General features: G+C 42.4%; 1 protein-coding gene across 1 annotated transcript in view; it reads left to right on the forward strand.

Moving 5' to 3' along the window:
- The window catches only part of LOC142757698 (uncharacterized), a 246,676-nt gene extending 234,641 nt beyond the window's left edge, over positions 1-12,035 (forward strand). Inside the window, exon 6 of the mRNA XM_075860641.1 lies at positions 11,893-12,035. Within this exon, the coding sequence (XP_075716756.1) occupies positions 11,893-12,035 (143 nt within the window). The remainder of the gene's footprint in view (positions 1-11,892) is intronic.
- The last annotated feature ends 13,907 nt before the right edge of the window (positions 12,036-25,942 follow it).

Genomic DNA, 25,942 nt, shown 5'->3' on the forward strand with positions numbered 1-25,942 from the left:
GCGTAAAACTCATGACGTCCTATATTTGCCCGTTTTTCGCGCATCACGCACCCATTGAAGTCAATGAATGCGTGAAAACCGTGCACAGCACGCGGACGCACTTCCGTGTGCCGCGCGTGATGCACGCTACAGTAGTCAAAACTATGATTGAAAACAGAAAAGCACCACGTGCTTTTCTGTTTACAAACATAAAAACAGAGTGTGATAATGATGGCGGCTGCGCGAAAATCACGCAGCCACGCATTATATGCTGCTGACACACGGAGCTTTTATGGACCTTTTGCTTGCGCAAGACGCCGCGTTTTTTGCGCGCGCAAAACCCACACTCGTGTGAATCCGGCTCGTGTGAATCCGGCCTAAAGCTGAGAGTCTGCACTTCAAGCCCATATTGATTATATAACTGTATATTCAATATGTTTTGGTAAACAGCCAGAATGCCAAAACTTGCGTCACTGTCAAAATTATGCTGGACCTAACTGTATGTATTGGATCTATTGCCCCGTTTTAAGACCTTAGCGACACCCCTTAATGCTAGTGCAGTATCTTCTCACTTAGGAGGCCCTATGCAGCTGAAAGCTGCAGGCCTTCAGCCATGCGAAAAAGTTGGAGGAGGGCCCCAAGAAGGATTTTTGCACCGGGGCCATGAGCATTTAGCTACCCCCCTGCCCACAGGTGGGATATGCTGCGTAAAAGTATGCAGCATATCTGACCTAGAGCCTCCAGCGAATTACGCCTGAAAAACTGCATCAAATTGTGGTGCAGTTTTTCTGGCTCAATTTCCACTGCAGAAAACTAGCGCTTGAAAAAAAAAGTCTAAACTTACCACAGGCATCCTTCTGTTGTCCGTGCAGCTTGACCTCCTGGGATGGGACTGCAGCCCATGTGACTGCATCAGTCACATGGGATGAAATGTCATCTCAGTAGGCCTGCCTGGACAGATAAAAGAAGAAAGCGTCGCTAAGGACAACGGCCGATCTGGAAGTATAGACTTTTTTTATTAATTTTACACAAACAAAGTTTTGCACAATACTCGGCTATTTGTTTGGAGTTTTACATTCCGATTTAATTCAATGGGGAAAACCCATAACAGAATAGCAACAGATACACAGCGTAAATTGACATGCAATTAAATTCCGCAGCGCAGGTCAATTTATGAAAGTTTTCGCTACAGATTATTTTTCCGCAGTGTGTACATGAGATTTCTTCAAATTTCCTTCACTTTGCTGCAACTGTAAATGATGCGGTAATTCCGCATAATATTCCACAGCGTTTACGATACGTGGGAACCCAGCCTAAGGCTAGCACCACACCTAGACTTTTCATCTCCCACTACAAAAATAAATCGCTCTGAAATTGGTGTCTATAGAATTGCAATGAAAAGCTTGAAAATCTCTCCAGTCAAGCGATTTGCTAGTAATTTCTTCTTTTATTTGCTAGATGCTAGAATTTTGGAGCGATTTTAAAATTGTTCTCAGACCACATAACTTATTATTTTGTTTTATTTCCTTTTATGGCATTTATGATATCCCTTTTCATCCTTTGTGTAACAGGTAAATGTCTATTTAATTACTTAATTAAATAAACTATAAAAATCAATCCAGTAAAACTAGACTTTGGGAAAGTGACAAAGAACTGATGTAAGCAGTGACAAGAAAAGCATACTTAAGCCAACGATTATTCCAAGAGCTGGAGTCATTGATTAGTTTCTCTCTGGTCAAACCGCTTTGGTTGCCAATCACAGCAATGAAATGAGGAAATTAAGGCCATTACAAATAAGAAAGATACTACATAACATTATTAACATTTGATGACTAGATCAGGGTACACATCAAAATATAGAATGGTATTTAGTCACCATATAGCCTGCCAATGTAACGTTGTCTTTACAATTTAAATTGGTTTGTGAAGATATCATCTTGGGATAGATCAGTGTTTAATCCAGTCAGGTGTGAATTTAATTGGTTTTCTCCACTTAGTTTCATGGGAATTTATACACTATCTGGAAATAAAATAACCTTTTATTTTTGCTTTTCTTCAACCAGTTTCAGACTATTCCTTCTACTAGATTATTTTTTTTCTGTGAAGCGTACTACTCTGTTTAATAGTATTGACACTCTTTTACGTTCTTAAATGTGTTTACGTTTTCCAGTGAGACATTTTATGACATGTCAATCAGGAGACTTGGATGCTTTTGTAATGCTGATTAATGTCAATGCAAGATGTATGTGCACTACCACCTTTTTTTCGGAGAACAAAGAAGAGGGCTTCTTCACTTGAAGTATCTGTGGAGCCCCAGCTGTGGGCACAACAAAAATCACACTTTTAAGACAACTCTTTATTCTTTTATAAAAGAAGTCCAATATTTTGGATCCCACCATTACCAAAAATAAGAAGCCCCTAAGATTTTGTCCTAACCCCAAGTTGGCTGTGCTTGCACGACAACTCCCAAAAAACATGAAGAGTTGAAGAGAAGCCATGAATCATTGCCGGGAGAATGTAAAGACTGCGACAAACCAGAGGAGAAGACATAACCAGAGGACGGGCCAGGGGTCATAACCGGAAGGTCAAACTACAAGTGCCAAGCAACAAATCTGGTGAAGCAAGACAATGTTACATCCAGAGACAACACTAAGGGCAGAGTTAATATACAGATAACTAGCCACAAAGAATGTACTGTACCTTGATTCACAGGCAAGGGAATTCAGGTGGATCTTCTCTTTAAAAGCCATTACTCGCGTGCAATGACGGATCATCTTTGGGCGTTTTGGACGGCCGCCCGAGGCTCCCAGGAGGCCCATGGCCGCCCCAAGTACAATACGTTTTTGCCACGAATCACGGCAAGAACTTTGACAAAACGACATTGTGTATGTCCTGTAAAGGACCTGCAGACATAAAGGTCACATGACCGCAGCTCCTGGAACAGCAGCACTGTAAGTATAAGGGGAACATGGATTTTTTTAAGGGGTCTGGGGTCTGCATTTAGGTGGTCTGGGGCCTGTATTAGTTTAATGGGTCTGGGGTCTGTATTTAGATGTCTGGTCTGGGGTCTGTATTTAGGTGTCTGGTCTGGGGTCTGTATTTAAGTTGTCTGGGGGCTGTATATTTAGGGGGTCTGGTCTGGGGTCTGTATTTAAGGGGCCTGGTCTGGGGTCTGTATTAGTTTAGGGGGTCAGGTCAGGGGGTCTGTATTTAGGGGTCTGGTCTCTTTATTAGTTCATGGGGGTCTGTATTTAGGGGTCTGGTCTGGGGTCTGTATTAGTTTAAAGGGGTCTGTATTTAGGGGGCCTGGCCTGGGGTCTGTATTAGTTTAGGGGTTAGGGTTTGTGGTCTGTATTGAGGGGTCTGGTATGAGGTCTGTATTTGGAGTGCTTGTCCTGGAGTCTGTATTTGCTTAGGGGGGGTCTGGTCTGGGGACGGCAATAGTTTAGAAGGTCTGGGTTCTGTATGTATTCTAATTAATTAGTCTGAGTAAAAGGGGTTGTCTGGGCACATCGATAGGTCATCAGTATAAAAAACGGTCCTGTGCCTGGACAACACCTTTAATGTATGGTCCTGGGCCTTGGTGTCTGAATTTTTGTGTTTCTATAGAGGCTGGACATAGCTTCAGAAGTGAGGAGCAAAGATGTCTCAGGAGAAGTTGCTATACCGGTCTGTGTCAGATGGAGAAGAAAAGAGAACGACTCCCATCAGAGAAAACGTCACTTGTGAGTCGCTGGATCTATAAAGGATCTGTCCCCTCTCATGACATTTCTGTTGTAGGAAATCCTTGTATTCCACATAAAGTCATTGTGTACCCAGGACTAATAGACAAATACGTGTTACCATTCCCATTGTCAGGAGGATGTGTCTCTCTCTACACAGTGTTATACTGTCAGCGATGGTTGGAGACTGTCAGTATGTAGGGACACAGCCCTTTGGCGAGAGAAATCGTAACACCCATTTGTCAACGCTCGCACAAAAAGTTGGTGTTCACTATAGACACGGCAGAGCGGCGGTGAGGAAGGGGGGCCCAAGTTTGTGGAACAGCCCAGGGCCTATGGTCTACTTAATCCGCCACTGCTCATGTGATGACACCATAACGGGGTGGCAGGGGGAGAGCAGAGATGGATCGGGGCGAGGAGAGCCACACAAATGCTCACATTTCTCTATTTCTAACACTCCCATTTACAGTGATATAAGGATGACCAACCTCCAGCCATGAAAGGGGACTGCATAACCTTTTAGGGGAAGGTCTGACCAACTACGTAGACATTAACTTGTTTGATCTGCAGACTTATATTAAAATCTAATAATCATTGACAAGTAAGTAACACAGCGTTGGAATCAGGATCTCTGCCCTATCTGAGGGCAGCATAAACTTGGTGACAGATTCACTTTATGTGTATGGCCATCTTTAGCCTCTGATGAGGCAGAAGGTGGATTTCAGACTATCTTAGACTACCTATGGACAGTGCAGCTAAAGCTGAAGTCACTGATCATAGCTGTGCCGTAATACTGGAACAAAGCTAAAAAAAAATAGCTACTGTAAGTACTGAACACTGAAGAGAAATAGTAGGAAGGCATTTCTCAAATGTACATGTTGTCTCATAATCTGAAGCAATCCACCCCATTTTGAGACACTGAAACAGTTAGTGTTGCCCACCATTTCTACCTCCTTTATAATCAGGGTCACTAGGGTTATGCCTAGTTCCCCTACCTTTTCCTTATACTAACGTTAAACTACTTGCTTTGCTGCTACTCAAGGGAATAAGACCGTACAATAAATACAATTGTATAGTAAATAAAGGGTAATATTTATTACTAAAAATAATCACACTTACATATAAAATACACCAAACACAGAACACAGTAACTGATCACGGTATAGTATCAGCATACCCCAATACATATAACACGTTAATATATACTGAGTATACTCACACTATACGTAGTACAGTATAAACACCGTATCACAATCCTAATTATACCATCACCCACTTACCTAAACAAACATAAAAGTTACGTTACAACACAAGACACATGCACATGCTCACTGTTTCTGTCCCACACCCACCGAGCAATAACTATCCCTGTACACTAAGGGTTAATCAGGTAACAGGGACAGCAAGGGTTAACTTAGGAACTCAGGAGGAAAAAGGGATAACAAGGGGAATGGGTTGCTGTATGCCAGGGGATAGCAGGTACTGCAGGGCTAGCAAGTTACTGCAGGGGTTACTTAGGGATAACTATGGTTACTGCAGGGGTTACTCATGGCTGCAAGGGATAGTAGGGGAACTCAGGACTGCAAGGATTACTTAGGGAACTCAGGGCTACAAGGGTTAACAGGGTATGGCACTGTGCAGGTGAGGAGATGGAGAGAATGGGTTACTTAGGATGTATAGGGGAGAACATACTTAGCGGTTCATGTGGTCCAAAGTTGGTGCGATCTCTCAGGAAGGGCCATGAGGCAAGAGCAGACCAGGAAGAAAGGGGCTTCCATTGGGAGCAGGAGAGCAGGAAATAATAAAGATAACTTTGGGACCGTTTGTCCTTTTAACCCCCCCCCCCCTCCCGTGCACATCCGTGTGACATCACATGCTCATGCACATGCAAGGGGGAGGGCATGGGCTTATGGCTCCCTCATGGAATCTCACTACCTGGTAGGGGGATGGAAGGGCAGTTGGAACTTCCTGCTTACTGGATTTGTTCACTGCTTATGGCTTCCATCCCCCAGGGTGTCTCATTACCTGGTGAGGGGAGGAGTATACACCTTTCTGGAGGGAAAAATATATATATCTACACTCACATGTACATCGATAGAAATATATAAAACACCTCCCTTTACAGACACTCAATAAAACACAAATATCTGTGTGAAGAGATGAATTGTCTCATGTTGCGACAGCGCTGTGAGTCAATTTTCCTTCTTCCCCATTTACTCAGATGTAAAGACATATTTAGCATATTTTAGACCACAACTGTACATCGAATTTAAGTATATTTTTGTAAATTGCTAGGGCTTTAGCTGTCCTATAAATCTTTATTTATACATCTTTAGGACATGATCACTTGTTTTATTTTCCAAGATAATATCTTATGTATTTGTTATAACCAGTACTTGAGTATAATGCCATTAAACCTGTCATTTTTAATTCATTAACATATTTCTATTTAATAAAACATATGAAAAGAAAATATGCACATAGTTGCCTTTAAGAATAACTGTACGCAAAGGATAACATTATCCAAGTAAACACCTTCGTTTATGTCTATTGAATATCAATTGAGTTGGACAAATTTATCTCGGCACTGTGTGAAGAAGCACATTACCCCGCTGTTTCACTAGTACATGTACTAAATAGTCTATATGATTGAACAGGTTCCTGTGATCCTGGTTAGTCTGCACTGATGGAACTCACATGCTGTCCTACTCTTCTTTAACACTGTGGGAAGCTACAGCACACTATAAATAACACACAGAATACAATATATTTTGGTTCATTTTAATCCAGAGGAAGCATTTTATAAAGAAAAATAACAGGCTATTTAGAGAGAAAATTAAGGGTAGGAATAGTGAGAAGATCCGAGAGACTATTCTCACACTGAGAAGAAAATGATGCTGGCATGAAAGAAGAATGAGAAGAAGAGACTTGGGTATCATTAATTATTATAACTATAGTCTTCTTTGTTACTCCAGAATTTCCAATTTTTTTTCCTGCACATAGTTTTGTACTATTTATTTGGTTGACTTAAAGGGAATGTGTCGCAAATTAAACCTTTTTTTTTAAAGTAAGTTACTTATTTCTATTCGATTTTTTTATGTTTTTTGCCGTATTTTTTTGTTTCTTCCACATGGTGGAAAGTAATAAAAAATTAAATAATATTTTGACATGTTTTCCTATGTTGGCCACCAGAGAGAGCACTTGCCAGACTTACAGCAAGGTGAATAAGGCAAAGCAACCTGACTCACAGCTGCCGTAAATGTCGGAGGGAATCTCACCCCCCCTCCTACAAGCCAGGAAAAGGTGTCTTCAAATTGCTAAGCAGTGTCCGGCTGCAATTTTGGTGGTGATTCTGCAGCTGGCAGAAGCTATAGGACACATCAAAAGACTAAGGATATGTTCACACGCTTACCAAACAAAGGGAAAACAGCTCCTGATTTTCAGCCATTTTTTAATCAAACTCGCGTTTTTGGTGGCGTTTTTTACGGCCGTCTTTGGAGCTGTTTTTCTATAGAGGCTATGAAAAACAGCTCCAAAGACGTCCCAAGAAGTGATATGAACTTCTTTTTGGCGGGCGTCTTTTTACGTGCCGTTTTTGGAAAACGGCCGTGTACAAAATGCCGCGTCGGAACAGAGAGCCGTATTTCCCATTGAAACCAATGGGCAGATGTTTGTAGGCGTTCTGCTTACGATTTTTCAGCCGTTTTTTGGGATGTTTATGGCCCGAAAAATGGCTGAAAACACTGCGTGTGAACATACCCTTAGAATGATGAAAGTGAAGTGAATGACTATTCAGTTGACCGGTTCACACGGTGTGTATTTGACACAGTTTTTTTTTGCACATTTTACGTGCCAGAAACCGCATCAAAAAACGCTTGATTACGCTTGATTACACTTGATTTTGCATGTTTGCTCGCCGCTGATTCTTCAAAACATCTGATAAGCGGCTATGAAGTATCAGCGGCGCCCGTGCATACTCCGCTTTGCTACACACACACAAAGCACTGCTACATGCATATACACAGTCAGCACTGCTACATACATACATACACACACACACACACACACACACACTCAGCACTGCTACATACATAAGCACACACTCAGCACTGCTACATACAGACACACACAGCACTGCTACACACATACACACAGTCAGCACTGCTACATACATACACACTCAGCACTGCTACATACAGACACACACACACACACACACACACAGTACTGCTACACACATACACACAGTCAGTACTGCTATATACGCACACACTCAGCACTGCTAAATACATACACACACACTCAGCACTGCTACATGCAGACACTTACAAAGCACTGCTGCACACATACACACAGTCAGCACTGCTACATACATAAACACACACTCAGCACTGCTACATACAGACACACACACACAGCACTGCTACACACATACATATAGTCAGCACTGCTACATACATACATACACACAGCACCGCTATATACATACACACACACTCAGCACTGCTACACAGACACACACACTCAGCTTTGCTACATCTGACAAGCTTAGCTCAGCACACCGTCCACACTGAAAATACATCTAGAGAGGGGGGTATCGGGGAGGGCCCGTCCGGGGGGTGGGGGGAATCGGGGGGGCCCACCAGGGTGGGTGTCGGGGGTCACGAGAGCGTTGGTCTGTGAGATAGAGAGAGGGACAGACAGAGACACACACCTTACCTGCAGTGCAGCTGATCTTCATAATGGTGCCTGCTATCTCCCTACAAACTGGCTTCTCTGCTGTGTGACTCTGACCAGTATCTGCGCAGTACAGAGCCAGATAGCAGAAGCAATGAACGGCTCACGTTCATTGAGTCCTATGCATTGTGCTGCCATAAACCATCTCTGAATGTGTCGTTAATCGACACATACAGAGATGAAAAAGTATATAGAGAAGTAAAAGTATGAATACATTAAAAAGTAGAAAGTGACAACACAAATAAATACAAATTTTGTTTACATTATATTAAAAGCAATATAAGAAAAAAAAATCATGACACCTTCCCTTTGAATGTTTGCAGGCTTTAGCACTGTAGTAGACAATAATCGAAACACCATGTGATACTAAAGATTGCAGTGCAAATTCCTATTATTGCAAATTGCCCAGGCAAAACAAACTATCATTAGCAAACACTGTACAAGTCAATGCTCCAAACCAGTATAGTAGCTCAGTAAACTGTTAACACTGTTATGCAGAATAAATAAAAGTTTAAATCTATGATACTGTATAAAACAAAGGAATAATACTTCTTCATCGCACAGAAGATGAAGTCTATTAGGCTGGGTTCACACTGAGTTTTTTCAGGCGGAAAATCTGCCTCAAAATTCCTCTGCCTGCACGCCGATTTTCGTGGCGTTTTTCGCTGCGTTTTTCACCTGTGGCCATTGAGCGCCGTGCTCATAAAACGCTGCGAAATACGCTTTCTCTGCCTCCCATTGATGTCAATGGGAGGTCAGAGGCTTAATTGCGCGAAGATAGGGCATGTCCCTTCTTTCTCCCGCGAGACAGTTTTTCCGCTCGCGGGAGAAAACCGCCTCCGCCTCCCATTGAAATCAATGGGAGGCATTTTCAACCGGTTTTTGGCGAGTTTTGCGGCGCGGTTTCCGCGTAACAAAACTTGTCAAAAAACTCTGTGTGAACCCAGCCCATAGTGATAGATTCCTGTCTGAAGATTTCTGTGTAAATTATTTTCTGCTCCACTGGCAGTTTTGCTGCTCAACCTTTGAATTGGCTCATATTAAGTAGTTATGTCAATAATCATTTTTATGCCACATTTACTTTCTCCGGAATACGGGGATTCTGCGCTGAAAAGCTGTGGATTAACTCTATTGAACTTCATTGGAGCTAATCTGCGTGCAAATTCTCATGCAGTGGATTTGCGTGTTGCAAATACTAGCCGGGTGAACATACCCTAACAAGGTTTACGAAGCTTTGATAAACTGAAATGTGGCCTATGTTGGTAAAATAAAGTCTATATTTCATGTTACTCTTGCCTATGGCTGCTTATTCTTTACAATATGCTCTGTCATAAAGGTAGCAGCATCAAAGCAAAGAACCAGGGACAAGCCTAGTGCTATTACCTGATCCAATTTCATAAAAACTGATATGGATGAAAGCTGTGGAGTAAACTTTTAAATATGAAAAATGTTTTTATGTTTACATTAAAACCCCCCCAAAAAATTCACATATTATTTAGATAGTGATAGGTGATTAATACAGATAAATAGAGTTATGGCGAAGATTCGTGGTAAACTGCTGCACATTGCCTCTCACAATAATGTTATTATGTCTATGGGGTTAAGTGACAGCACTGCAGCATAACCCCTTCGCTGCCATGGATTTCTGGACACTTTTCATTCTTTTGCCATGTACAAATAAAACTTGAAATGAAATACATCATATTAAACCCACATACCCATATATTTTCTAAAAGTAGACACCTGACACATTATTAAAATGACACTCAGAACTTTATACACAGACAAATTTTGAAATTTTGCTTCAAAGTATAATTTTTCATAAAAATGCATAAAAAAACCATGCTTGTGGCTAAATGTCTGACCCAAGAAAAAAAAAATTAGACACACAACACCTCTAATGTCGTGCAGAGTTCAAACATGTCCCTTAGGTCTATGTCTACACATAAAATATCTTCACAAAATAGTATGAACTCTAATTCAATAATAATAATAAATTCCTAAAACTAATCTAATGCGTTAATTAATACTGACCTTCTTTGTGCATATCTAGTTCAAATTAATTATTGGGGACAGTCAGTTTGTGAAAATGTCATTTCTGACTGACAGAATTTTATTAGACATTCTTCTTTAGTGATAATAGTTATCATTACAACCGTAGCACGTAGAGAAGTAGCTCGCTAGAGAAGTGGTCAGAGATTTTATTCTAAACTTCGGGTATGGACAGGATAGGGACAGTGTAAAATGTAAACACTTTATTGATGTTTGTGTATATGATTTGAGTGCTTGGTGCGACACTGCAATCTGGATCTTAATAAACATCTGGGTTGCGGAGTGTACAAACAGCCTAACTTTGAACAGAAGGGTGATTGGTTGAGAAAATGTTCATCATTAGACTCTGGAAAAAAATACAGACCCCCTATATGTGACAATCAGAGAGCAAATATGCTCTCTGATTGATAAGGAGAACGGTAATAACGTGTAAAAAAGTTTATATTACCCCTATGGTCATCTAAAGTCATACAGGGACAGTAGGAGGATCACACTGCATGCTGTCAGCACACCTCTCGCTGGCCCCCCTCCTCTACTTCACATAGGCTGAAGTGGAAGCTGCAAAGCTATGCAGTTCCTACGTTATGCCGCTCTAGCCGAAATCTAGCTTACACTACAGCCACTTGTAGCAAGGACATATCAGATACGTCCTTGGCTACTGAAGAGCTTCCCTTCCAGGACATATGAGATACATCCTTGGTAGGGAAGCGGGTTAAGGTGGACTCCCCTAAAGCGGCCCGATACAGGGGGAATTTTTGACTGGCTGCAGTTTTATCCAACGATAACAGCTGATCACCAAGGCCAGATAAAAAGCGATCAGCCGGCATCTTTTTTTAAAAGGGTCTGTCTGCATAAGACAACTGTTTTAGGCAATTAATCGACATAGATCTAAAAATAACATGATGTTAAAAGATGGGGATTCACTTGTAGCCAAATATAGTGTTGGAGATGCAACATGGTGCATGGTGGGTGTATCCTAAGGTATGCCATCCTTATTATTTACAATTTTATCTGTATCTAAAACAAATAATTAAAATGTATAAGCTTGTATAACAATGCTTTTCATAGATAAGATCTTCAGAAATAGTTTTCTCTGGTTGCTTCATCAAGCAATGAATGAATAAAAAACATGCACTGCGCTTACAGATACACAAAAAAAGACATATTCCCTTTGCATATATCACATGAAATGAAAATTTTTAAATCTCTGTCTATTTTTTTTATTTCTTATTAATTTTAATATATTTATCCGGTAAGCTTTATATGTTCCTTTTTATGATCTGCCTATGTTGCTGGAGTGGCAGCAATCAATCAAATCTTTGATAATCATTTTTAAAGCAAGGGATCACTGTCCTTATCCAACTGATGGCAGCCAGTGATTTATATTTGTTCTGTTTGACAGGATGCCTGAGAAATTTGAGAGAACTCAATGTTAGTTTCAATAATCTAAAAAACATACCACCTGAGCTGGGAGATTGTGAAAACCTTGAGAAATTGGATGTTTCTGGAAATTTTGAACTCACAGAACTGCCTTTTGAGGTATGATATCTGTTTGCTCTCTGTTGCTTTAAATTAAAATGAATATTAGAAAGAAGTCTTAATAATAGAGCTCCTTGATGTCAAAGTGATAATAATATTGTATTTTATTGACCTTATTTACTTTGTATTAGTTTTACATAAATATTATGTGATGACTGGATAAACAGATATGCATGTGCATGTTGCTTTTATTGTATGAAGTCTATACATTTTGTATATACACTACCGTTCAAAAGTTTAGGGTCACTTAGAAATTTCCTTATTTTTGAAAGAAAGGCACAGTGTTTTTCAATGAAGATAACATTAAATTAATCAGAAATACACTCTATACATTGTTAATGTGCTAAATGACTATTCTAGCTGCAAACGTCTGGTTTTTAATGCAATATCTACATAGGTGTATAGAGGCCCATTTCCAGCACTCCAGTGTTCTAATGGTACATTGTGTTTGCTAATTGTGTTAGAAGGCTAATGGATGATTAGAAAACACTTGAAAACCCTTGTGCAATTATGTTAGCACCCCTGTAAACAGTTTTGCTGTTTAGAAGAGCTATAAAACTGACCTTCCTTTCAGCTAGTTGAGAATCTGGAGCATTACATTTGTGGGTTCGATTAAACTCTCAAAATGGCTAGAAAAAGAGAGCTTTCATGTGAAACCCAACAGTCTATTCTTGTTCTTAGAAATTAAGGCTATTCCATGCGAGAAATTGCCAAGAAACTGAAGATTTCCTACAACGGTGTGTACTACTCCCTTCAGAGGACAGCACAAACAGGCTCTAACCAGAGTAGAAAGAGAAGTGGGAGGCCCCGCTGCACAACTGAGCAACAAGACAAGTACATTAGAGTCTCTAGTTTGAGAAATAGACTCCTCACAGGTCCTCAACTGGCAGCTTCATTAAATAGTACCCGCAAAACACCAGTGTCAACGTCAACAGTGAAGAGGCGACTCCAGGATGCTGGCCTTCAGGGCAGAGTGGCAAAGAAAAAGCCATATCTGAGACTGGCTAATAAAAGGAAAAGATTAATATGGGCAAAAGCACACAGACATTGGACAGAGGAAGATTGGAAAAAAGTGTTATGGACAGATGAATCGAAGTTTGAGGTGTTTGGATCAACAGAACATTTGTGAGATGCAGAACAACTGAAAAGATGCTGGAAGAGTGCCTGATGCCATCTGTCAAGCATGGTGGAGGTAATGTGATGGTCTGGGGTTGCTTTGGTGCTAGTAAAGTGGGAGATTTGTACAAGGTAAAAGGGATTTTGAATAAGGAAGGCTATCACTCCATTTTGCAACGCCATGCCATACCCTGTGGACAGCGCTTGATTGGAGCCAATTTCATCCTACCACAGGACAATGACCCAAAGCACACCTCCAAATTATGCAAGAACTATTTAGGGAAGAAGCAGGCAGCTGGTATTCTATCTGTAATGGAGTGGCCAGCGCAGTCACCAGATCTCAACCCCATAGAGCTGTTGTGGGGGCAGCTTGACCGTATGGTACGCAAGAAGTGCCCATCAAGCCAATCCAACTTGTGGGAGGGGCTTCTGGAAGCATGGGGTGAAATTTCTCCCGATTACCACAGCAAATTAACAGCTACAATGCCAAAGGTCTGTAATGCTGTAACTGCTGCAAATGGAGCATTATTTGACAAAAGCAAAGTTTGAAGGAGAAAATTATTATTTAAAATAAAAATCATTATTTCTAACCTTGTCAATGTCTTGACTATATTTTCTAGTCATTTTGCAACTCATTTTATAAATATAAGTGTGAGTTTTCATGGAAAACACAAAATTGTCTGGGTGACCCCAAACTTTTGAACGGTAGTGTATATATACACACACACACACACAAGTCCACTGTCTAGCAGCACCAGTGTTTTAAAATATGGGATGGTGCACGCCTCAGGGATCTGACCAAAGTTCCCTATTCAATATCCAAAAATATGCAAAAGTAATAGAGAAAGGCTTGAGAAGGGCCCCAGTGTTCGAGCCGAAACGTTGCACTAGGGCGAATAAAGGTACTCACTATTTTCACCATTACTTGGAGTGCTGCCTACTTTTGTATATTTTTAAATATATATATTTTGAGCTTTTTCAGTATATTTATATTTATTGAGCTATTTTGGAAATTATCAATACACACTTAGCAATATGAGATTTTCACTAGTTACAAAGCAGCTTCATTTTTATTTTAGATGCATTGTAACAATAAAAATGGTTGCAAAAGTGCACAAAGCTTTAAAGGGGCTATCCGGAGGCAAAAAACGAATAGAGCATTGATTTCCTAACATAACAAGAAAGCACTAACTAATAAACTTTCACTTTCAATTCTGCACGGTGCCGTCCATATCGGCAGGAGTGTCAGTACTACTCCTGCCAATATGCACGGTACCACCACACAGGGCAGCTCCGCCCAGCTGCCTCTCTGAGGGGGCGGCAGCGTCACTAAAACCAGCCGCCACCACCCCCTCCTGCACTGTAATTGTGCCTGTGTCTATAGGACACAGATACAATTACATGCATAAGCGCTGAATGGTGGGACACGTTCCATGCCCCGATATTCAGCACCTTTCACTGACGTAAGTGGCGTGATGACGTCATCGTGCCGCTTGCGTCGATGAATGACAGGGCAAGGCAGCCTGCTAATCAGCGCCTTTCAATGACACAATGTTAAAAGGCGCTGATTGGCCGGGCTGATTGACTTGCCTTGCCACTCTGCGCCTTTTGACGACGCAAGCGGCATGATGACATCATCCCGACACTTGCGTCGTTGAGTGACCGAGCAAGGCAGCCTGCTAATTAGCACCTTTCAACGACGCAATGTTGAAAGGCGCTGATTGGCCGGGCAGAATGACCTGCCCTGCCACTCAGTCGTTCAGCCCCAGCAAACCTGCATTGCAAGAAGACGGCACGGGAACGGGTTTAGATGAGTATGTAAAGTTTTTGTTATTTTTGCTAAAAGTGTGAGGGGCTATATGTGCAGCACTATCTACAGGTGGTAGGGCTGCATGTGCGGGCCTAAATGTACAGCACCATCTACAGGGGATGCAGGGCTGTATGTGGGGGTCTATATGTTTAGCACTATCTACGGGGGTAGGGCTATATGGGGGGGCTATATGTGCAGCACTATCTACAGGGTGGTAGGACTGTATGCGGGGGCAATACGTGCAGCACTATCTACAGGGTGTTAAGGCTTTATGTGGGGGGCTATGTGTGCAGTACTATCTACAGGGGGTAGGGCTGTATGTGGGCGCTATATCTGCAGCACTATCTACAGGGGGGTAGGGCTGTATGTGGGGGCAATATGTGCAGCACTATCCACAGTGGGGTAGGGCTGTATGTGGGGGCTATATGTGGAGCACTATCTACAGGGGGTGGGGGCTATATGTGGAGCACTATCTACAGGGTAAGGGGTCTATATGTAGAGCACTATCTTTAGGGGGTGGGGGCTATATGTGGGGCACTATCTACAGGGGGCTATCTACAGGGGCTCTATGGGGGCAGTATCTACAGGGGGCTCTATGTGGGGCGCTGTCTACAGGGGGCTCTATGTGGGGCACTATCTGGAGGGGGCTCTTTGAGGGGCACTATCTACAGGGGGCACTGTGTGGTGTGTGTGTGTGTGTGTGTGTATGGGACACAGTTTATGGTGCTATTATAAGCAGGGACACAGTGTTATTATAATTAGAGGTGCAGTGTGTGGCAACATACGAATTGTATCTTTGTTTATAGGTGCAGAAATGTTTGAAAAGTGAGAAGCTGAAGACATCTGAGCGGAAAACTGCTGAAATGGGCCATGGCCGGGAGAAGTCATAAAAGAGATCTGGACGGTATGGTGAGTCACTTAATGTAAATGTTTATGCTGCCTCTAATCGGTAATGTAGTCACTGTATAATCTGCAGCGAGATGATTGGTGGTATGATTTTTTTACATTTTTTTTTGTGAGGCTGCTAGTGATGTAGAACAACCTGGGGAGGGCACCATTTCAATTTTCGCCTCAGACAGCAAAAAAGCTAGAATCGGCCCTGCCACCACCATCTTACACACCCTACACAGAGTGACAGAGCAGTGGCTGCCCATTCTCTCCATACATGGCATGTGTCACCCATACAGCGGTTGTGGCTATTGATGATGATTACAGGCAGGAGTCCGATTAGCCGCTGCTCAACACAGTACACACTCCGGAGAAGCATCTCAAGCTGTCATAGCTGTCAGAACACAGGTCTCTACCAGGGACCTACTCTGAAGCCACTCGTCCAGTCCTACCCTCTCTCCTTGGCTCACTCTGCTGACACAAACTGGAGGGGTAGGCAGCCTTCAGTCACATGAAGCTGTGTTGGCACGTCATTAATACAGATGAAACTATTCTGCTTTCGGGACCACATGACTGGGTTTTGATCTGGCAGCACCATGCAGAATTAAAAGTGCAGGTATATTAGTAAGTGCTTTCTTATTACGTTAGGAAATCAATGCTCTGTAATTTTTTTGCCTCCGGATAACCCATTTAAGGAAGAAAACTGGATTTAAAGCAACTGATCACACAAATTTTGATTATCAATGGGAACAGTTAAGGCTCCTTTGTCCCCAGATTTCTGGCCATAACAAGCACCTATCAACGATATAACAAGTAGATTGGCGTTCGTTTAAAGGCCCTGTCACACGGGCCGATACAATCTGTATGAAGATGAATTATCGTTGATACAATCATTCGGTCCCAATACCATTTAGATATTGTTGGCAGCACATCCCATGTTTACAGAGGGATATGTGATGCCAACAACGATTATTTTTTAGGCTTTATGAAAGATACGATCAGCCCACATATGAGCGTTTTCTCGTTTGTTGGCTGATTGCTGTCTTGTTTACATGGGCCAATGATCTGAAACGTGTGCTCTTATGAACGCTTGTTTGGCTAATTATTGGCCTTTGTAAATGGACCTTAAAGGGGTTTTCCCATCAGGGACATTTATGACATATCCACAGATTTTAAGGCCGGGTTCCCACATAGTGTAAACACTGCGGAATTTCCGCAACGGAATTGTGTGCAGGAATTTTTTTTAGTGTAAACGTTAATAACTTGACCTGTGGGGCGGAATTTAATTCCGCAGCACGTCAAGTTATGCTGCGTTTTTGATGATTTTTCGTTGCAGGTGTTCCCCATTGAATCTAACGGGGATGCAAAACCCGCAACAGAAAGCCAAGTGTTGCGACTTTTGCGGCTTAATCACAGCATTTACCCCGCAAAAATCGCAAAGTCGTATGTAAAAGAAAAAACATACTCCTTCTACCAGCAGTCCGGCCTCCAGGGATGCCGTTGCATCCCATGTGACCGCTGCAGCCAATCACAGGCTGAAGACTTACATGGCCTGCAACGTCATCCAGGGTGGCCAGAGCAGACGTCAGAGGAGGGAGGGGGTAAGAATGAATGGCTTTCTCCCGCAGCGGAATTTCCGTGAGTTCCAGGACGGACATGCTGCGTGATTTTTACACAGTTTATTCGTCCCGTGGGAACCCGGCCTTATTCTAGGGCTTGAGTATTCTTACATTATACATGTGTGTTATGTTTGTATATGTTGATATTTGTGTTTATCTTGCATTCTGTTCAATATATACTTTCAATTTGTGTCACATTGCAGGTATATTATCTCACATACTGGGCTGTTAATATGATACTTCCACTATACTTGTGAAAAACAGCAAACAGCCTAGACATCATACTGTATCATAAAACAAGTCCCTCTTTTCTCTACTTACCAATTTCATGTTGTAAAAACCCTTTTCTTTCTTACAATTCCTTAATAAAAATTTTACAAGCTTAAAATCCTAGACCTGCTCTGCATCTTCCATAAAAAATGCTATTGAGGGAAAGAGAGATTGATAGCTGGAAGTACAGTTCAGTCTCACAGTTCTGATGGTCTCGTAAACCTTTATGATGCCGTCAAAGATCGTTGACTGAATTACAGCCACATTTTCAGTTTCTCCTTGAAATTCTTATTCTGGTGTTATCAGGTGATAGGTCTCCCTCATTCATATACAATCTAATACTGAGAATGGAATCTGTACTATAGGTATTACTTTATAAGTATTACACATGAGTTTAACTGCTGAAGTTTTTTCTTTCCACTTTACTCATCAATTTCAAAGAAATGTAAAAAATATGCTCATTAGTTGGAAACCCTCTTCGTAAATAATTTATTTGGAAATTTTAGTTGAAAAGTAATTTACTTGTGTTCTATTATGGGTCCTGCTTGTCTCTACTAGCCAATTGCTTAGTTCCTATCAAGGTATTTCAGCTTCAGTAACCTATTGGAAAAAAACTCTCCATGGAAAAGCAAATGTCTCCGCAAAGACCATATGCTTTGCCTTGCCCAATTCCTACCACACACAAAAATATTTGTAGTCAAAAGATGCGTGTGAAAGCACACCTAGTAACCGTTAATTCTAAATTGCTAAGTTGTCATCTCCTGTCAAGTTATTTAAAATATTATTCATACATCTCTGAGTTACTAAAGTTTTCTAAAAGTGATAATTACTACTGGCTGCTTGTCACGATCTGTGGATATGTGGCCCCACTGGTCCGTACCGCCATAGTGGGATAGCAGCTGGCCAAATAGTGTACCAAGTCAATGTATATATAGTCCAAGCACAAGGGTACCTGTAGTAGTTCAGACAGTAGCAATGGCTAGGCTCAGCTGGGACCTTGGCAGCAGACACCAGGCGTGGTGTAACACAACAGGCGTGACCGATGGGACAACACAAATCCAACTTTCTAAGGTACAGGAACAAAGGTAGCATGCCATACAGGATACAGGTAGCAGGTACGGGAACACTGGGAACAAGATAACACTAAGGGAACATTTGCAAGACTAACACGGGTAAACACAACAGTGCTCAGGCAATGAATGAAAGGACAGAGCCTTTTTATAGTTCAAGGTGATCATGGGCTAATTACAGATTTTCCTTGTGTGTGTACTGGCCCTTTAAGGCTGTGTGTGAGCACGCGCGTGCACCCTACGGGAACAAGTGCAGCAATGAAGAAGTGAGTTCCGGTGACTCTCCAGAGGTAGATGCCGCCCGGCACTCACTTGTCCATGGCCGCGGCCGTCGGGGGGCAGGTAAGCACGTAGGTCCGCGGCTGTGGACGTTACAGGAAAAACTGGAAGTCACGGGTCTCCAGTCCCTGACATTCCCAGATAGGATTCACCCATGCTAGGTCCTTGTCAGTACGTAGTGAGACTATAAATGTGATCCTTGCGCCATCAGAAGAAAATGCTCTGGCATGTAGACTGAAGTGGATCTGGCACTGGTTCAGAAATCCCCTGCAGGTCCTCGCGTCTCCGTCGTAGTGAAGAAGTAGAGGCAGTGGGAATCGGGAGTCAGCACTGGTACTGACAGGAGGTGTAGCAGGAGGAACAGCCGGAGCAACAGGAATGGGTGCTGTGATGACTGCAGCTTGCACATCCAGCCATTGTGTAATGGTATTTACCGCCTGGAGGAGTTGGTCCTGTCATAATTGGCAGATTAGCATATCCGCCTGCATGACTTTTGATGTCGTCAAGGTCTTGGGTTGACCAGCGGGGTCAATGGCCTGAGCGTACTGTCACGATCTGTGGGTATGTGGACCCACTGTGCCTTACCGTCGTAGCGGGATAGCAGCTGGCCAAACAGTGTACCAAGTCAATGTGTATATAGTCCAAGCACAAGGGTACCTGTAGTAGTTCAGACAGTAGCAATGGCTAGGCTCAGATGAGACCTTGGCAGCAGACACCAGGCGTGGGGTAACACAGCAGGCATGACCGGTGGAACAACACAACTCCAACTTTCTAAGGCACAGGAACAAAGGTAGCACGGGATACAGGTAGCAGGTATGGGAACACTAGGAACAGGATAACCCTAAGGGACCATTTGCAAGACTAACACGGGTAAACACAACAACGCTCAGGCAATGAGTAAAGGGCAGGGCCCTTCAGATAGTCTAGGGAATCATGGGCTAATTGATTATTATTTTCATGTGCGGGACACAGCAGAACGGAGTGAAAGTGAGCGCTGGCATCTCCTAGGGAGGAGATGCAGGCCAGCTTTCACAGATCCATGGCTGCGGCCAGCAGGGGGTGAGTAATCCCTGATAATCCGTGCCTGTGGACACTACACTGCTATTACAGTTTCAAAAAGAAAGTTTAATGGATTTTAAAGCCTGGAAAGGCCAGAGAATTCGTTTTTTGGGGAAACAAGCCAGTTAAACCAATTACATTTAATAATGAGGTTTACAAAAAAATAACCATAATACAAGAACCAACCAGCAGTACATTTAAAGTTAATCTATATACAACAAATTATCTATAATTATATGTGTAAAATACCTCCCTAACAATTAAATGTTAAAGCCAATTATTTATTATTTACCACCCTTGTTTATTTAATTTCTAGTCAAAAAGTACAAGTTATTCATTTTCAGTATTAGTAAAAAACAGGATATATTAAAATTGAAATTAGAAATAAACCTTAACCCCTTAAGGACGCAGCCTTGTTTTGGCCTTAAGGCTCAGAGCCCATTTTTCAAATCTGACATATTTCACTTTGTGTGGTAATAACGTCGGAATGCTTAAACCTACCCAAGCAATTCTGAGATTGTTTTCTCGTGACACATTGGGCTTCACGTTCGTGGTAAAATTTGGTCGATATATTCAGTGTTTATTGGTGAAAAATTGCAAAATTTAGAGAAAATTTGGAAAAAATAGCATTTTTCAGAATTGAAATGCATCTGCTTGTAAAACAGACGGATATACCACCCAAAATAGTTACTAGTTCACATTTCCCATATGTCTACTTTATATTGGCATCGTTTTTTGAACATTCTTTTATTTTTCTTGGACGTTACAAGGCTTACAACATAAACAGCAATTTCTCATATTTTTAAGAAAATTTCAAAAGCCTTTTTTTTAAGGTACCTTTTGAGTTCTGAAGTGGCTTTGAGGGGCCTATGTATTAGAAACTCTGATAATACACCCCATTTTAAAAACTAGACCCCTCAAAGTATTCAAAACAGCATTTAGAAAGTTTTTTAACCATTCAGGCATTTCACAGGAATTAAAGCAAAGTGGAGGTGAAATTTGCAAATTTCATTTTTCTTGCTGAATTTCAATTTTATTCAATTTTTTTCTGTAACACAGAAGGTTTTACCAGAGAAATACTACTAAATATGTATTGTCCAGATTCTGCAGTTTTTAGAAATGTCCCACATGTGGCTCTAGTGTGCTCGTGGAATAAAACACAAGCCCTAGAAGCAAAGAAGCACCTAGTGCATTTTGAGGCATCTTTTTTATTAGAATATATTTTAGGCAGCATGCCAGGTTTGAAGAGGTGTTGAGGTGCCAAAACAGTAGGAATGCCCCAATAGTGACCCCATTTTGGAAACGACACCCCTCAAGGAATTCATTTATGGTTGTTGTTACCATTTTGAACGCACAGTTTTTCCACAGCACGTATTTGAATTGGGCTGTGAAATGAAAAAAATGTAATTTTTTCCAATAAAATGTCATTTGTGATCAAAATTTCTTATTTTCACAGGGAACAAAATACCCCTTTTTGTTGCCCAATTTGTCCTTAGTGTGGCAATACCCCATTTGTGGTGATAAACTGCCGTTTGGGCCCATGGGAGGGCTCAGAAGGAAAGGAGCGCTATGTGTTTGTTGGAGTCCAGATTTTGCTGGATTGGTTTTCGGGTGCTATGTCGCATTTGCAGAGCCCCAGAGCTATCAAAGCAATGGAAACCCACCACAAATGACCCCATTTTGGAAACTACACCCCTCAAGGAATTCATTTATGGGTGTTGTGACCATTTTGACCACATAGTTTTTTCACAGAACTTATTTGAATTGGGCTGGGAATTAAAACAAAATTATTTTTTTCAAATAATATGTCGTTTTGGCTGAAAATTTCTTATTTCCATAGGAAACAAAATACCCCATTCTGTTGCGCAATTTGTTCTGAGTGCCGCAATACCCTATTTGTGGTGAAAAACTGCCGTTTGGGCCCATGGGAGGGCTCAGAAGGAAAGGACCACCATTTGGCCTACTGGGGATTTTCTAGTGCGAAGTCATGTATGCAGAAGCCCCTGAGGTACCAGTACAGTTGAAACCCGCAAGAAGTGACCCCGTTTTAAAAACTACACCCTTAAGGCATTCATCTAGAGGTGTAGTGAGCATTTTGACTGGAGAACCTACACCCCATAAACTGTAATGTTTGTTCTCCTGGGTACGGCAATACCCTACATGTGGCTGTTATCAGCTGCCTGGGCACACAGCAGGGCCCAGAGGGGAAAGACGAGGGATAAGCTGTGCGGAGTGCATCAGGGTAAGTAAAATTGGGGTAAATTATAAACCAAGGGATGTATGATAAATTTTAAAACACTCTTTCATACAGAGCTCTGGTTATTCGGGACACGTGTCACATTGATATATTGTGTCATCCCTTATCGCCCTCTTATAGCAGACTTTGCACCTCTTTTGACTTTTTCCCTTCTTGCCAGTTTGGGGAACTTCTCCTGGAAAGTGTTGCCCTGGTACGATGCGTGTGGCCCCGCTTCCAGAAGTACTTGGTGCCCCCCCCCCTTCTTGGTCCCTAAAGATTAGGTTCTTGATAATCACCTCTTGAAATTGCAGGAAAGTTCCCCTCTGGCCTGCACATCGATGTAGCACGTACACATTGTACAATGCCATCTGTATGATGTGCACGGCCAGCTTCTTATACCTCACCGCATGGTGCTGTAGGGCTTCAGGATTTGATCTGACAAGTCCATCCCTCCCATGTACCTATTGTAGTCCAGGATGCAGTCTGGTTTGGGGGTGACCTTTCTTTCATATATCCTAAACCTGAAGGTATACCCTGATTCACCCTCGCACAGCTTATACATCTTCACGCCATACCTTGCCCTCTTACCCGGAATTGAACCATCCCTTTAAAATGTACCAGGGACTCATCAATAGAAATACACTTCTCGGGGGGTGTATGCTTGGGAAAACCGGGCACTGAAACGGTCTAATAGGGGTCTCCGTTTATACAAACGGTCAAAACTGGGGTCATCACGGGGTGGGCACGGCTCTTTATCAGTATAATGTAAGAAGCAAAGTATTGCCTCATTCATTTATTTTTTTAGGTTACAGTTCAGTTCTGAAGTTGCTTTGAGGGGCCCATATATTAGAAACCCCTATCAAACACCCCATTTTAGAAACTAGACCCCTCAAAGTATTCACAACAGCATTTAGAAAGTTTATGAACCCTTTAGGTGTTTCACAGAAATTTAGAGTAAAGTAGAGGTGAAATTTACATTTTTTTTTGTCAGAAAATCCTCTTTATACCATTTTTTTTATAACACAAAAGGATTTATCATAGAAACGCAACGTAATACGTATTGCCCAGATTCTGCAGTTTTGAGAAATATCCCACATGTGGCCCTAGTGCGGTAATGGACTGAAGCACCGGCCTCCGAAGCAAAAGATAGAAGCAAATCAGCAGAACAGAACGGCTTTAATTCTCTCGAACAGGTGCACGTCTCCCAGGCCACAGTCCAAGAGTGACCCCTTAGTCAAGATAGGAAGAAATTGAGACAGCACTCCAAAATATTCAAAAATAAAAATCCTTTTATTCCACGTGTGTGCAACGTTTCAGCTCAGTGCGAGCCTTTCTCAAGCATAACGGATCTTTATTTTTGAATATTTTGGAGTGCTGTCTCAATTTCTTCCTATCTTGGCCTCCGAAGCAAAGGTGCACCTAGTGGATTTTGAGGCCTCTTTTTTATTAGGCACCATGTCCAGTTTGAAGAGGTCTTGTGGTGCCAAAACATTGGAAACCCCCCAAAAGTGACCCCAATTTGGAAACTAGACCCCTTGAGGAATCCATTGTAGTTTTCTTGGGGTGCATGCGACTTTTTGATCAGTTTTTATTCTATTTTTAGGTGGCGTGGTGACTAAAAAACAGCAATTCTACTATTGTTTTTTTATTCTATTATTTTTACAGCGTTCACCGTGCGCTATAAATGACATATTCACTTTATTCTGAGGGGCGTTACGATTACGGCGATACCAGATGTTTATAGTTTTTTTTTTATGTCTTATGGCGTTTGCACAATAAAATACGTTTTGTAAAAAATCATTCATTTTTTGTGTTACCTTATTCTAAGCGCCAGAACTTTTTTATTTTTCAATCAATAAAGCCGTGCGAGGACTTATTTTTTGCGTAACGTACTGTAGTTTCGATCAGTACCATTTTTAGGTACATGCGACTTTTTGATCTCTTTTTATTCCATTTTTTGGGAGGTGAAGTGACCAAACAATTGTGATTGTGGTACGGTTTATTATTATTTTCTTTTACGGCGTTCACCGTGCGGGATAAATAAAGAAATAATTTTGTAGTTCAGGCCGTTACGGACGCGGCGATACCAATTATGTATAGTTTATTTGTTTGTTTATATATTTTTATTAATAATAAATGACTGATAAGGTAAAAAGGGGGATTTTTACTTTTAATACTTTTAAAACTTTTATTTTCTTATTTTTACACATCTTTTTTTTACTTTTTTTTTACTTTATTACTTTGTCCCACTAGGGGACTTGAGGGCAGGAGGCCCTGATCGCTATTCTTTTACACTGCACTACATGCGTAGTGCAGTGTATTAGAACTGTCAGCTACTCACTGACAGCAAGCATAGTGGGTCCTGACGTTGTCAGGACCCACTAGGCTTCCGTCTATGACATAGCCGGACGCCATTGTTTGGTGTCCGGTTGCCATAGTCACCATCGCCGGCCGCTATCGTGTAGCAGGCCGGCGATGGCAGCTTAACCCCTAAAAAGCCGCGATCTCTATAGAACGCGGCTTTTAAGGGGCTAATCAGCAGGGACACAGCGATCGGTCCCCGCTGTAGGAGCTGTGACAGCTGCTGTACGAGACAGCAGCTGTCACAGCTCCTGTATGTGTCGGGAGGTCGGCCGAAACGGCCGTTACTCCCGAGACGTACTCTTAGGTCATGGAGCGCGAACGATACAGCTGCCATGACTTAATAGTACGTCCAGGAGCGGGAAGGGGTTAAACCAGGGGCTCAAGCACGCGGCACGCGGGCCGCATGCGGCCCCTGGGGCTGTCATCTGCGGCCCGCGGGACACAGAGCCGCTAGTACAGGCTCTGCTCCGGGACTCTGTGGAATTCCCTGACATCGCTCCATATATGGACATTGTTGTCAGGGTCTTCCCAAGGGCGGAGTCGCGGGCAGAGCGCTAGTGGAGTCGCGGGCAGAGCGCTAGTGGAATCCCCTGACATCCTGTAAAGGATCTGCCAGACACAGCTTCTGTGTCGACGCCCGTGGTTAGTCAGTCGGCACCTGCTCCTAAGTCTGAGAGATTGACTTCATCTTCTACCACTCAGGCTGGGAGGCTTAGGAGTGGGAGAGCCTATCACAGCCTGGCCAGACGGAGCTAGCTCCCGCCCTCTGTCTATTTATACCTGCATTTCCTGCTCCTCCTTTGCCTGTGATTATTTCCTGTTTCCTGGCTCTGCTGCTCCTGCTCTGATTATTGACCTTGCTTCATTTTGACCCTGGCTTTACTGACTACGCTCCTGCTCTGCGATTTGTACCTCGTACACTCCTGGTTTGACTCGGCTCGTTCACTACTCTTGTTGCTCACTGTGTTGCTGTGGGCAACTGCCCCATTTCCCTTAGCTTCTGTGTACCCTTGTCTGCTTGTCTGTCGTGCACTTATTGAGCGTAGGGACCGTCGCCCAGTTGTACGCCGTCGCCTAGGACGGGCCGTTGCAAGTAGGCAGGGACTGAGTGGCGGGTAGATTAGGGCTCACCTGTCTGTCTCCCTACCCCGTCATTACATAATCACAGGCCCATATACCTTTTCTACCCTGGTCCCTGA

This window comes from Rhinoderma darwinii, chromosome 1, assembly GCF_050947455.1.
Source record: "Rhinoderma darwinii isolate aRhiDar2 chromosome 1, aRhiDar2.hap1, whole genome shotgun sequence".
Taxonomy (NCBI): Eukaryota; Metazoa; Chordata; class Amphibia; order Anura; family Rhinodermatidae; genus Rhinoderma; species Rhinoderma darwinii.